Below are 13,447 nucleotides of genomic sequence, written 5' to 3' on the forward strand. Positions count from 1 at the left end.
TCCTGTTGTAAATCAAGATTTTATCTGCCTCCTTCCAGGCCTGTGCTTCAGATAGCTGCAAGTCACTTAAAGTTTTGAGGATAGCTTTTGAAAAGTTGCTGTTGTATAAGTGCATCGCTGACACGTGTCAGTCAAAGAATCGTAGATGGTGAGGGTTGGAGGGGACCTCAGGAGGTCACATCTAGTCCAACCCCCTGCTCAAAGCAGGACCATCCCCAATTAAATCACCCCAGTTGAGGCTTTGTCTAGCCGGGGCTTAAAAACCACCAAGGATGGAGACTTCACGACCTCTCTGGGGAGCCTGTTCCAGTGTTTCACCACCCTCCTAGCGAGAGAGAGTTTTCTCGTATCTAAACTAACCCTCCCTGGCTGCAACTTGAGACCGTTGCTCCTTGTTTTGTCATGTGCCCCCACTGAAAACAGTTCAGCTCAGGGGTGGGCAAAATGACAGATCTGGCTGGTGCCTGGACTCCATTTCCCAGCAGCCCCTGCCCATGTCCCTGCGGCCAGTTTCCATGGAGACCCCAGGAGCAGCAGGGTTTCCAAGGAGACAGGCCCCAGCAGCGCTGGCAAGGCATGTGGCTGGGCTGGGGTCTTGCAGTGGTGACAGCATGGTCTGGAGCCAGGGCAGAGCCCCAGTCCGCTACCTGCATGTCCCTGCCCGGGGTGTGTGGCCAGTGGATCACAGCTCTGCCCCAGCTCCGGACCACCCTGTCACTGCCGGAGGAGCCCAGCTCCAAGGCAGCTTCCTGCCTGCTGCGTGCCCTGCCCACGCTACCGGGGCTGGTCTCCATGGAAACCCTGGCCTCACGCTGTCACAGCCCTGTCACTCCTGGGGTCTCCATGGAAGCCAGCTGCAGCAATGCAGGCAGGTGCTGCTGGGAAATGGAGTCCACTGCAGGCCCAACCCGATCTGGCGGCCGGACTTTACCCGCCCCTGGTCTAGCGCCATCCTTTTTGGAACCCCCCCTTCAAGGAGTTGAAGGCTGCTGTTAAATCCCTGCTTTAAGTGACTTGCAGCTATCTAAAGCACAGGCCTGGAAGGGAGCAGAAAAAAATCTTGATTTACAGCAGGAGTTATTGGGGAAAAAATAATTAATTTCAGTGAGTCTAAGGTCAGGAAATCAGTTCAGTATCAACAGTCTTCTCTTCTCCAAACTAAATAAGCACAGTTTCCCTAGCCTCTCCTCAGAAGTCACGTCCCCCAGCCGCCTCACCATTTTCATTGCCCTGTGCTGTTCACCCTCCAACTAGTCCGCACCCTTTCTGTAGTGGGGGGGCCCAAAACTGGACACAGTACTCCAGACGTGACCTCACCAGTGTTGAATAGAGGAAAACGCTTGCTTCTCTTGATCTGCTGGCAATGCTTCAACTAATGCAGCTCGGTATGCCATTACCCTTTGCATCAAGGGCACACTGTTGGCTCATATTAGGCTTATTGTCCCCTGGTCCTTTTCTGATCCCAACCTGTACTGGTGCACGAGATTGTTCTGTCATATGTGAAGGACTTTGCACTTGTCCTTATTGAACTTCATGAGATTTCTTTTGGTTCAGTCCTCCAATTTGTCTAGGTCTGAATCCTAGCCGTACCCTCCAGCATATCTGCCACTCCCCGCAGCTTGGTGTTATCTGCAAACGTGCTGAGGGTGCAATCCATCCCCATTTCCAGGTCATTGGTGAAGATATTGTACAAAACTGGCCCCAGGACCAAGCCCTGAGGGCACTCCACTTGATACCAGCTGCCAACTAGACATCGAGCCATTGATTGCTACTCTTTGAGCCTGAGGATCCAGCCAGTTTTCTATCTGCTTTACAGTCCAGTTATAAAACCCATGCTTTCTTAGCAACCTTGCAAGAATGTTGTGAGAGACCAAGAAAGTCAAGGTATATCACATCCACTGCTCTCCCCACATCCACAGAGCCAGTCATCTCGTCATAGAAGGCAGTCAGGTTGGTCAGGCATGACTTGCTCTTGGTGAATCCATGCTGCCTGTTCTTAATCAACTTTTCCAAGTGCTGAGAAACGTCCGAAACACCTTTGCACAAAGACCCGTTAGTCCTGTTGATTTCACCATGCAAGCTGAGTTGTTGGGTTTTTTTAGCAGCCTGCTTATTGCGCTGCATGAATAGCGTAGCGTATATCAGGATTAATTTAGCAAGGCCGATTCATAGGGAAGATTGCCTGCAATCTACTACATCTGAGAAATCAGTATTTCAACTTCAAAATCCATTTGAAGGTTAGCTTCGTGTGAAAGACGGCGTGGCCTCTGATAGTAGAGCAGTGGTCTTGGTGACCCAGGAGATTGCTCCCAGGTGTGTGTTTTGAACTCAGGGAAAGCTGCAAACCCATCTGTGAGTGCTCTTCTCTTCAGTATAGGTATTTTTTTTATTACAGATTACACAACTTTCTAAGTGTGTTAATTTTTCAATTTTAGGATGAACTTTCTGATGTTAGTCAAGGAGGCTCAAAATCTACTACTCCAGCATCAACAACAGCTTCAGATGTGCCTGTGCTACCTGCTGAAACTCCCCTGAAGGAGGAAGCTGAAGGGCTTGCAAAAAGCGCAGAGGTACTGAACAAGACATTGGATGTAAGCAAGCACACTGAAGTGCAGGTAGCTCAAGAAACGAGAACAGTGTCTATTGGTGAGTTTCTATCAGAGTTGGGGTGCAAGGTGGTAAAGAATGTGCTTTTTGTGCAGCTTAATACAAAATCCCACAACTGCAACCAGGAGGGGAAGTGATTCTACCTGGGACTGCTTTGTATAGGAGGGCCGAAGGTTGACAGGGTTGAACTGAAAGCCACTCATCTCTTGGGCTTGTTTTCCATAGCACATGAAGTCTGTTGACTTTGCTCCCTGGATTCTGTTTTGGAAAAAAAAAAAGAGCATTAGTTCATCTAGTCTGTCGTCTTTGTGGTTTTCTTTTTAATTTTTTCTTAAAATGTATTGTTGTTCTCTCTGGATTTAAATTAATTAATTAATAAAACTCGTATCACTTTCTTTCGGAAGATCTGCTCCATAATGTAAGGCCATGTCTCTGCTTTGTCTGAACGAGTCAATGCAGGTCAGCTGCAAAAGTAGGCAAGAGTAGGGTGTATTGAGTGTCAGTTCGGAAAGAATCTGAACTTTGCTCTGAGCACTATAAATATACATTTTAAATTAAATGCTTATTAATTCATTACACGCAGTATTCCTTGTACTTGGTCACCTCATCTGGTCTGGGATTTCTAGTGCCTGAACTGGAGTACCATGGAATTCACAGATCTTGCCTTAAAATACATGAGGTTGTCCAGGGTGACTTTATATGTGACACCTTTTGTGAAGCTAATGATGAGCAGAACCTTTCTTTTCTGTGACTGGTTTAAGGTGGCTTGTTTTATGGAGACTGATTTATTCCGCTTTCTAAGGTGGTAATGAAAATGAAGAAAAATCTGAAGTTCAGGCAATCATTGAGTCCACTCCAGAGTTGGATATGGATAAAGACCTCAGTGGCTATAAAGGTTCAAGGTAGGTCATATGTTCTGATTTCAGTAGACAATTTCCACATGTCAGAGGGTTCCTAAGTTGTGAGTCCTGAAGTAGCATAAGTGGCACCAGATCTAGATAGTGCAGGAGGCTCCAGCTTTACAGTGCTCCAGGTCAGAGTGGGATCTGAAGGGCTTCAAATGAATATATGGCCATGCCATTGAAACATTTTTCCCATTCCTAGATAAGGGTGCTATCTCTGTCAAAGGCTCAGAACATTAGCTTGTTACAAAATGGACTTTTATGGATTTATTTTCATGAACGTCTGTAGAATCTTGTATCTCCTCTGAAGCTGCAGCATTGCAGTGTTATCCTCTAGATTTGTAATGCCATGCAAAGCTTACTGGTGGAAATGTCATGTATCCCAACTGCATGCTCACCTTTAGCATGTTGACAGCATTCTCCTCAGTTCAGGGAGGCCCTTGATCTGGCCAGATTTGGGTACCTGTCTTTGAACAGATGAACATGATGAGACCCTAAGCCCTACCCCTTTTTTCTGTATCGTATTTCCAACTAGCTTGGGCAGCTCTTAGCGCACCTAGTTTGAGACTCCTGTCCTCTAGGTACCTAAGGGGTGGCTTGGGTGCCTAATTCAGTGAAGATTTTGCTGAGTGGCAGGATGCCTAGGAGCGAAGCACTGCAATATCAAAATGCCTTTCAGGACTTGGGTTTTCATTGACGTTATTTGTGAGAGAGGCCTCTAGTTCCCTAAGCTACTTAAGGACTTCTAGAAATGTTACTCAGAATGTTCCCATGTATAACAAATAACCTACAAATATAAAGCAACGCAGCATCTGTCTAAAGCCGCATGCTCCCTTTTCTGTAAAGCTCAATGCAGTGTTCGACTACTTACTCTTTTCTCTTCTTTCTTCCCTGTAACTGCAATCCCTGTGAGCAGCACTCCCACCAAAGGTATAGAGAACAAAGCATTTGATCGGAATACAGAATCGCTCTTTGAAGAGTTGTCTTCTGCTGGCTCTGGCCTAATTGGAGATGTGGATGAAGGTGCAGATTTACTGGGTAAGACTGGTTATTTGATGACACCGAGCCAGTTGCGTTAGTATTTTTTTCTAATTGATCACAACTTCCTGTATACATGCTGGGAATACTTTCAGGTTCGTTGCATTAAGATCCTCTTGTAGCAGCTTCCAAAGGGAGATTTTGGAGGGTTTTTTTTTGTTTTTTTGTTTTTGTTTTTTAAAGGGGAAAGGGTAGGGAGTGCCCAGGCGTGCTACTACATGGATGTGTTTCTTGCAGTGTGGAACACTCAGCTCTTCTCACTGAAGTGCTTTGTTGATATTCATGAATGATTTCAGTCGTCTTGTTTTAGCCTGTCCATGATGGGCTACACCATTAGCTTCTATTGTAACGCCTTATTGGATACAACTTAAATGGAGATAAAATAGGTATTGTCAGGAAGGGTTCTGGTCAAGATTAAAAAATGTACCGGTACACTCAATGATTACTTACCTTGACTGGCTTCAGAGAAGAACTCTTCCAGCTGCTGCACCTGAAGATGAACAGTTCTGATTTGTCAGTACAGGAAGTCAAAGTTCAGCTTGAATTTTGTGGGCTGATTGTATCTATTACAATATAAATCTATCATTATTTTAAAACGTTTTACTTGAACTGCCCTCTGCAGTTGCCAGTCTTGCATTTGAGAGCTTTGTGCCACGGTACAACTTTTTTCCAATTTCAAGTACTTAAATTTATGTTACTTGGATAACCTGTTGAGCCATCCCTTGTAATTCATGTCATTCATATTTGTAATTGGGTCTCTGAGAGAGGTTGTATTGCAATTACATAGCTAAACAAGTTTAAACCAGTTAGAATTTTAGTTTCTAGTGCTCTAAAGTGAGTTAATTGGGTTTCTCTAATGTTTTCTCTTGGGCTGCGCACCCAGGGGAATATTCTGGTGTGTATCCTTTTAAATACTTTGAAATCTATCGCTTTTACAGTTAGGCGTTCTTGGCTGCTGCTTTCATACAATACATTCTCCACATTTTTTTCTGCTTGGTAACATATTTTTGTCCTTGAATTTTTTTTTTCTTTTTTGGCTTTAACTTCCCCCCTCCCCACCCCCTTCAACTTTCTTGACAACTAGGGGTGCCCAACAGTTAAGGCACCTTGCATAAATCATCCTAGGTATTCACTTGACCTTTGGTATCTGAAAATAACTTTCAAAAAAGCAAAACGGTTCTCTGAAAAAAAGCCTCCTGATAATTGGTATAGAGAAGGACTTCTGTGTTTTCTACAAATAGTACCAAAGTGAAAATACCTGATGGGTATCTGCTAAAACAAGTCTTCTAATGTTATCATCTTATTACTTGTCATCAGAATCAATAAAAGCGGAATATGACACAGTCATTTGTCAAAAGGTTTAAATAAATTTTAGAATTTCTATTTCAGAAAGACTATTTTAGTGGTACGAAAAGAACTGATCTTTCTTGTATTTAATAGGCTTGTTTTTTGCTTTAGCAAACAATCTGGAAGACTCTGCTGCACATTTGTTAGTGCACACTTCTCTTTCAGGGTAATCCCTTACTTGCTTTGCTATGAAATGCTGGCCTCTAATTTGACACATAATGTCTTCTGTTATCGATATGGAGATATAATGCCAGAGTTAGTTGTTTTTAGTACAAATTAAGAAACAAGACATACCATCCTTATTGCTATTTTGTTTGCACATTTTAAAAAATTACAGTACTTTAAAATCTTACAGTAGATCCTTCATAACCTTCAAGCATACAGACAGTGGCCAAATGCAGTAAATTCTTAGAGAAATTCAGTATCAGTGAAATCAGTTAAATTCAGCACGTCATTTTTTTTTAAATAATAGCTTATTTAGTCTACATTTCTTCCTGATTTGGTTTAGTAGTCATTTAAAATACTACATTTTAGAAATTCGTTATAGAAGAGAACATCACCTTTTGTAATCCTCTATACACTTTAGTAATTCAGGTTGTTTCAGGGTAACTTGTTTGGTAATACACCTTTTTATATACATTTTTTTTACTATCTGTCTGGCATTTCAGTCTGCTTTAAACTGCAGTTTACTTCATTTCATTGTTTTGCTGTTGGCTTTGCTTTGGTTCACTCTTACCGTTTAGAAGTCTCTAGGTTTATTATTGCTCTTCACTCATACTTCTTACGTGAAATGTTTCTTGTTCTTGTTTGTGCTCTACATGGAATGCATGGCCTTTAAAGACCATAATTTCTTTGGTAAGGTATCATCTGCTTTTGGGAGATCTTACTGTGCTCTTGAACTCTGAGTTCTCTGCAGATCTTGTGTGTTATAACATATACCATCTTTAACCTCTTTGCAAAAGGCTTGAATTCTAAATTGTGACTGGTTTAGATGTTTGGGCCAACTTTCTCTATTAGTGCCCTTTACTTTCTGTTTGAAATAATAGTAACTATAAAGCAAGATTAAAAGCATATAGTTTATTTGGGGAGAAAACCAGCAAACTGTATTGGCTATGAGCCAGGACTGCCTTTAAGCAACACTTAAGGAGAGAGAAAAGTACAACTAGGTAAAAAGGGCCAGGTACAAATGCTTTAGGTATTTGCTATGAGGATTTTTTACTTTGCTGCTTTGAGCTGCTTCAGAATACCATGTATTCTGCTATTTAGGTTAAAAAAAGATTGAAGTGTAGGTTAATCACATTTTAAATAAAAATTAAGTAGCCTTTAACTGGTTTGTTATAAAAATAGTTTGCTTTTTTCCCCTTTAATTCATTCCCATGTTCTGTTTTTGAAAGGAATGGGCCGTGAAGTAGAAAATCTTATTCTGGAAAATACCCAGCTGCTGGAGACCAAGTAAGTCAGCCTGTAACACCTTGTCCTCTCCCTCCAGTGATCCTTTCTAGGCAGGCACAGAGCCAGAGAGGATCTCTGAGAGGCACTGAAACCGTTTTACTTTTAGCACTAGCTAAGCAATATTGATTAGCATTCAGAGCTGTCACTTCTGCATACTGCATTTGTCTGTGAATGATGCACAGTGTATTTGATTTAGTCTAAAGGGTCACATCAGCCTATCACTGGCACTTTTGCTCTCTGCCAGTGTCCTTCACTCTTGTTAACAAGGGGAGTGCTAAAATGATACATAAACTGATGATAAAGATCAGGAAATCTTGTACTCTTTCAATACAGTGAGAGCTCCTAAGGAGAGAACAAGCATAGTATGAGATGCAGACATCTGCATTCAAAGGAACTTAGCACCCAGGTCCTGCAATTTTTCTCGGATGTGTATTTTATGGCTTCAACACTGTCCTTCCTTATGGAACGTTGAGGCTTCAGATGGCCAGGGTGTTAGTTTTATTATTTTGGCCGCAATAGCCTAGCAGTTTGTCTCGTAATGGAGTAGCAGCACACTAACTTTTATTTATACACGTGTCTAGAGTTTGCAGCATACCACCAAGCAGTCTTTTTGCAACCATACCACTAAAACTTAGAGAATCAGGAACTTGGTGAAATTATAATACTGTGACAATGAAAGCCAGTATTTTTGCACTGTTTCCATCTGTTTTGACAACCAACTGAAATGCCACGTGGGAACTTGGCCTCTGAGCAAATTGTTCCAATGCTATATTTTAAGTTCACTTGGATACTTTTACTTAGATACTGGTTAGCAGCTTTTAAGGTGAAATGGCAATTTTTAATTACACTTGTTTCCATTACAATGGTCCAAATTCGTTTCAAGTTCTTCATAAGTTTGCTTTTGAACAAGGTAATGTCCTGCCTGCAACACTATATAGCAGTGGTTTCCAACCTTTTTGTGGTGAAGATCACGTTTTGCAAGTAAAGGGCATCCTGGGATCTACTGCCCTGCCTCCTGGACAAGCCGCCTGAGCTCTGGCCCCACTTGCCTGGCCTGGGCAGCAGGGGGCATGGCTCAGCCCAGCCATATGCATCCTACCGCTCCTGATCGTGGAGCCTCTGGCAGACTGAGAGAGACTGTCAGAGGCTCCACAATCGACCAGTCTATTGAGATTGACTGGCTAGTGACCACTGCTATATAGGGAAGTTATTTGCAGATGTCCAGATGTGGGAAGTAAACTTTGCTGTTTACTGTGAGGTTGCAGTTCTAACCATGTGTTTTGTATCTCTCTCAGAAATGCGTTGAATGTGGTAAAAAATGATTTGATAGCAAAAGTGGACGAGCTGACCTGTGAAAAAGATGTACTACAAGGAGAACTGGAGGCTGTAAAACAAGCCAAACAGAAACTTGAGGAGAAGAACAAGGAGTTAGAAGAAGAGCTTAAAAAGTCAGTTTGATACTTTCCTCGTGAAAGTTGGGTGCACATTCTAATACTGCTTAGTTAACATGTCTCTTTTCTTGTCTTCTGTTTTCTGTAGAGCACGTGCAGAAGCAGAGGAAGCAAGGCAGAAAGCAAAAGAGGATGATGATGTAGGTGTATATATTTTAAAGTGAAGTTTGGACTAAGCATTTTTCTAATGTACCATCACATTGGCTTAATTCTGTGAACCCGACAGCTCAGTTAAGCATGCAACTCCGTCTAAGGCAGAGCTGCACAATTTAAATGTCAAGTGGTGATTTACAAAGACTAACCAGCTTTATATCCTTCCTTTCCACTATTGCATATGACATTCCATTCCCTTTAGCAACCTGGTTTTGAATCCCTTAACACTGGCCAGTTGAATTCTGGGTTGAATTCAAGGTGTTAGTTTTGGCCTACAAAGCTCTGAACGGTTTGGATCCTGGCTACCAAAGTCCTGCCTTGAATAATTTAGTAGCATTATAGTAATCCAAGAAACTAATTCAACTGACACTATTCCAGTCAGCTGGGTGCTGGCTTTACCTGTTTCTTTGTACTGAAAGCTTGCTTTTACTTTATGCAGAGTGATGTCCCCACTGCTCAGCGGAAGCGTTTTACTCGTGTTGAAATGGCTCGCGTTCTGATGGAAAGAAATCAGTACAAAGAGAGGCTGATGGAGCTTCAGGAAGCTGTGCGATGGACTGAGATGATAAGGTAAATACAGAAAGGATCTTCTGATCTTTTAATAATTTGCTAACCAGTTGTACCCCAGAATCAGTGGTCTAGTCTTGGGCCACTGAGCTCATTCAGTCATTTTGTAAGATATACTTCTGAGCCTCTGTGCGACCTTGAACTAGCTCCCCCCCCCCCTTGTTAAACAGCTCCTCTGTTTATCCTTTTACTTTTTTATGTTGTCAAATTAAGCCGTAATCCATTAACAGTTTAAGCAAGTGTTCAACTTGGCATACTGTGCAGTGTGTACCATTGAAGGAAAAGGGAGTACAAGCACTGTATGAGGTTAAGTACATGTATAAGTGTTTGCAGTCCTAGATTGTATTTTTAATGTAGGAGAAATTTTCTGCTCTGTCCAGTGTCTAGCCCAGTGGTTCTCGACCTTTTTTTATAGACTCAAGACAGCTCTTAGAAAATAGCAGCTCTTAGTTTGCACTTGATTGATTTATTTGTTTGTTTATTTATTGACTACTGAAAAAAGAGCAATTCTTTTGTTGCAGAAAAATGCAGGAAGGTCATAGGGGTCCGAATCGTTGGACACTGGATTCCTATTTGAAATCTCTGGGTTTATCTTGTGAATTATGTGTAGGTGTTTGCACACCTAACCACTAATATTGAGTGGCACCCTGCAGCACCCTTAAAAGGATCTCAGGGTGCCAAAACACCCTGGCGGAGAATTACTGCTCTACACCAAGGGGCACCGAAGACAGGTAGGGTTTCCGAGTAATTTTGAGTCTCTTGGACAACTCAAGAAAATCAAGATGAGTTACAGGAAAACAGTAGGGGTGTGCAAAACGGGCCCTATTCAGTTCGGATTCAGGACAGCGATACAATTCATTGATTCAGATCGCTGTCCCTGATTTGATTTGGCTGAATCCTAATCCTGAAGATTTGATGCTGATTCAGAGAATCAGCAATTCAGACGTAGATGCAGCTTTTAAAAGTGTTTTTCTACATACCTTGAGGTAGCAGGCACAGCTTGTAATCGCTGTGATGCTGGGGCGCATGGAGCATCCCACAGGAGTGCAGGGAGGCCCTCCGTGTGCTCGGCGTCGAACCTGGAAGTACTTCCAGTCCACTTCCAGGTCTGCCAGGGAGTGCGCTGCCCCTCCTCCCCCCCCACGCCCCTCCGGCTCGGCGATTGGCCGCAGAGGGATCCCGGTACCCTCCCAGACCCAGGAGGCACCAGTCACCAAGGTGGGGGGTGGGGGGAGGTCCAGTGTGCTCCCTGGCAGACCCAGACGTGCTTCTGGTCCACTTCTGGGTCTGCTGCCGAGCATGCTGGGGAGCCCCCTATGCTTCTGTGGGACACTCCATGCGCCTCAGCATTGCAGCATTCATGAGCCGCCTGCTACCTAGAGGTATGTAGAAAAAACATTTAAAGCTGTGTCTATGACCGAATCTCTCCGAATTGGTTCGGAGGGTTTCGATTCGATTCGGAGAGTTTGAAGGGGGTCGTCTGATTCGATTTGGAGATTTGGCCACCAAATCAGCTGAATCTCCACCAAATTGAATCGGGGACTGAAGCATTATGCAACCCTAGAAAATGGTCCTAATGAGCCACTGTCCCGAATGTTGAAGAAATTACCCAGGAGGCGGATGTCCAGAAAGAATGCTAACTAATCATGTCTTTTCACTTCTGACCTCAATATGGTGCTTCCTCTCGTTGCCCTACTTTCTTATCAAAAAGTCAAAGGTCCGTTGGAGCTTAGTTAGCCCATTGAGCTAGTGCAGTTAGGGTATAACCGGGCTTGTATCCAGCAGCATGGAAGAGGGATGTGACCGGTGTGATATATAAACTTGTATACAAACATCCCAAATAAAAGGGTACCATTTAAAGGTGGGTGCGTCTTTCAGCATGCAAGACTCAAATTCCTACCCCTGGATCCATAGTTTGTCTATTGTTATACTTGGTGCCACACACTACCCAGTAATTTACTACCACAGCATGCTGTCATCTAGTGGCTAAGTGTAATGATTGCATCTAACTTTTACTTTTCTATAATGCTATCCTTAAAATATAGTGTGGATGCAAACCATTTGGCTCTGAACTTTGGTGTATTAAGGCATCTTAAGAAATGCTTGACCCTGTAACAAGTCTTGCTCCTCTGTTTCTTCTTTCCTGCATATTAGTAGTTGGTTTGTGTTCATTTGTCATTCCCTTTCTCCACGTGCCCCTCTTCCCCCCCACCAGCTTTAAGCTGAATGAGGATAAGTTTAAAAATAAAACCAGTTTAAAAAAAAAAGGTGAGAGTCAAAATGAAATATGTGTATCTGATGTTGAACAGAGTGCAAAAAAATAGTTGGGATAAAATGATAGTAGTAATTCTCTTGCATTCTTCCCCCGAATGCTTTGTCTTCACGTTCTGAACTCTGGCACAAAGTCTTGTTTCCATGTGTGAAGAGTGTAGTACCCACTATTCTTCTGAGAGCTATTTGAATGATAATGAAGCTATGCTCTCTTCTGCAGTTCCCCCTCTCTATGTGGTCTTACTCACTAAAATCCGCATACAATTCACGTAAGCACCCTTCTCAATTTCTATTATCTCCTGTGAATTGATCTTCTGAAATGTTACGTATTGTTTTCCAGTTAATTGCCTTCTTTCATGACGCTGTTTGAGAATTTTGATCTCCAATTTTTAAAGCTGTTTAACCACTAAACCAAGTTTTTCTTGGTGAAAGTTGCTTGAACAGCATCCACTGAGGTTTCCGTGCTTACAAAATGACAGCGTAAAAGAGAGCTGGTTTTGAAGACTAGGTAGATAAAATGTGGAGAATGTTCATCTAACTTGCTGAAAGAGGCATTCTTTTTAGTAGGTGCTGAGTTTGTGCTCCCTTATTTGATTTTTGTGAAAAAAGCAGGCATTGACATTTTCAACATCTATTGTCTTGACTCAAAGCAGTGCCTCATTTAAAGGAAAGGTGTGCGCACTACTGTATTCCTCACCTTTTGTGTTATTGCTTATCTAATCAACTTGGGTTTCTCTTTAGAGCATCAAGAGAAAATCCAGCCATGCAAGAAAAGAAGAGATCAAGCATTTGGCAGTTGTGAGTATTGAAATACAAGCACCTGCAATTAAAAAAAACAAAAAAACAAAAAACAAAAACCCTCAAAACCACAATAGTTAATTTAAAATATATTTGTTTTGTCGGTTAATCATCGTTGGAATGAAGCTGTTTACACTGATGTTTAGCACACCAGCTTGGTGTGGCTGTTCTCAAAGACGCAATGTATTTTAAGCTACCTTGTGTAGTGATTGGTTATGGCACTCGGTGGAGCAGAGTTAAAATATTAAATCCATAATATATTGAAATAATGGATTGTTTAGGGTTTTTTAAATCTGAAGATGAACTGGACTCTGCTTTCTTTAGGCATTTTGGCAGCCTCCTTTCCTAATAATGTAAAAAAAATAGGGAGAAATGTTAGTAGCTTTTTGTACGGTCACTATATTTCAACTTTTCCCCTCTGAAACAACAGTTACTAATTGATGTTTAGTGTTACTATATTAAACCTCAAGTTATAAACAATTTAATTGAAACGGGAAACAGATGTTGAAATCCAGGTAAAAGTTCTCCTACTGCTGTCATTGTTTATTGGTAATAGTTCACCTGTGTACTATAAGATGTTGAAAGACATTGGATGAAAACAACATTTCTTAGTTCCTGATTAATATTCAAGTGAAACTTAAGACCTCACTTTCCTTTAAAGGAAGAGGATGGAGTCATGCCATTGTTTGCATCAGCAGTCTTCCTGTTGACGTGGGTTCCAAAATTAAGGCCGTGCTTAGGCAGTTAATAAGCCCGTAATGGCTGCTATTTAGTTCCAGCTTCTCCTGACTTCTTACTTGTTGCTTTGAATGGGATAGCATGGGCAGTGCTGTTATATACAGATGGAAATGAGTTCTCTTG

General features: G+C 42.1%; 1 protein-coding gene across 2 annotated transcripts in view; it reads left to right on the forward strand.

Moving 5' to 3' along the window:
* Positions 1-13,447, forward strand: part of SPAG9 (sperm associated antigen 9) — a 139,530-nt gene that overhangs the window by 94,638 nt on the left and 31,445 nt on the right. For both annotated transcript variants that reach the window (XM_019517375.1, XM_019517384.1), the window contains 8 exons: positions 2,436-2,646; positions 3,410-3,509; positions 4,426-4,547; positions 7,289-7,346; positions 8,642-8,794; positions 8,886-8,937; positions 9,390-9,520; positions 12,530-12,586. In XM_019517375.1, coding sequence (XP_019372920.1) covers positions 2,436-2,646; positions 3,410-3,509; positions 4,426-4,547; positions 7,289-7,346; positions 8,642-8,794; positions 8,886-8,937; positions 9,390-9,520; positions 12,530-12,586 — 884 coding nt within the window. The remainder of the gene's footprint in view (positions 1-2,435; positions 2,647-3,409; positions 3,510-4,425; positions 4,548-7,288; positions 7,347-8,641; positions 8,795-8,885; positions 8,938-9,389; positions 9,521-12,529; positions 12,587-13,447) is intronic.

This window comes from Gavialis gangeticus, unplaced genomic scaffold (genome assembly GCF_001723915.1).
Source record: "Gavialis gangeticus isolate Ggan-Ray unplaced genomic scaffold, GavGan_comp1, whole genome shotgun sequence".
NCBI classification, from domain to species: domain Eukaryota; kingdom Metazoa; phylum Chordata; order Crocodylia; family Gavialidae; genus Gavialis; species Gavialis gangeticus.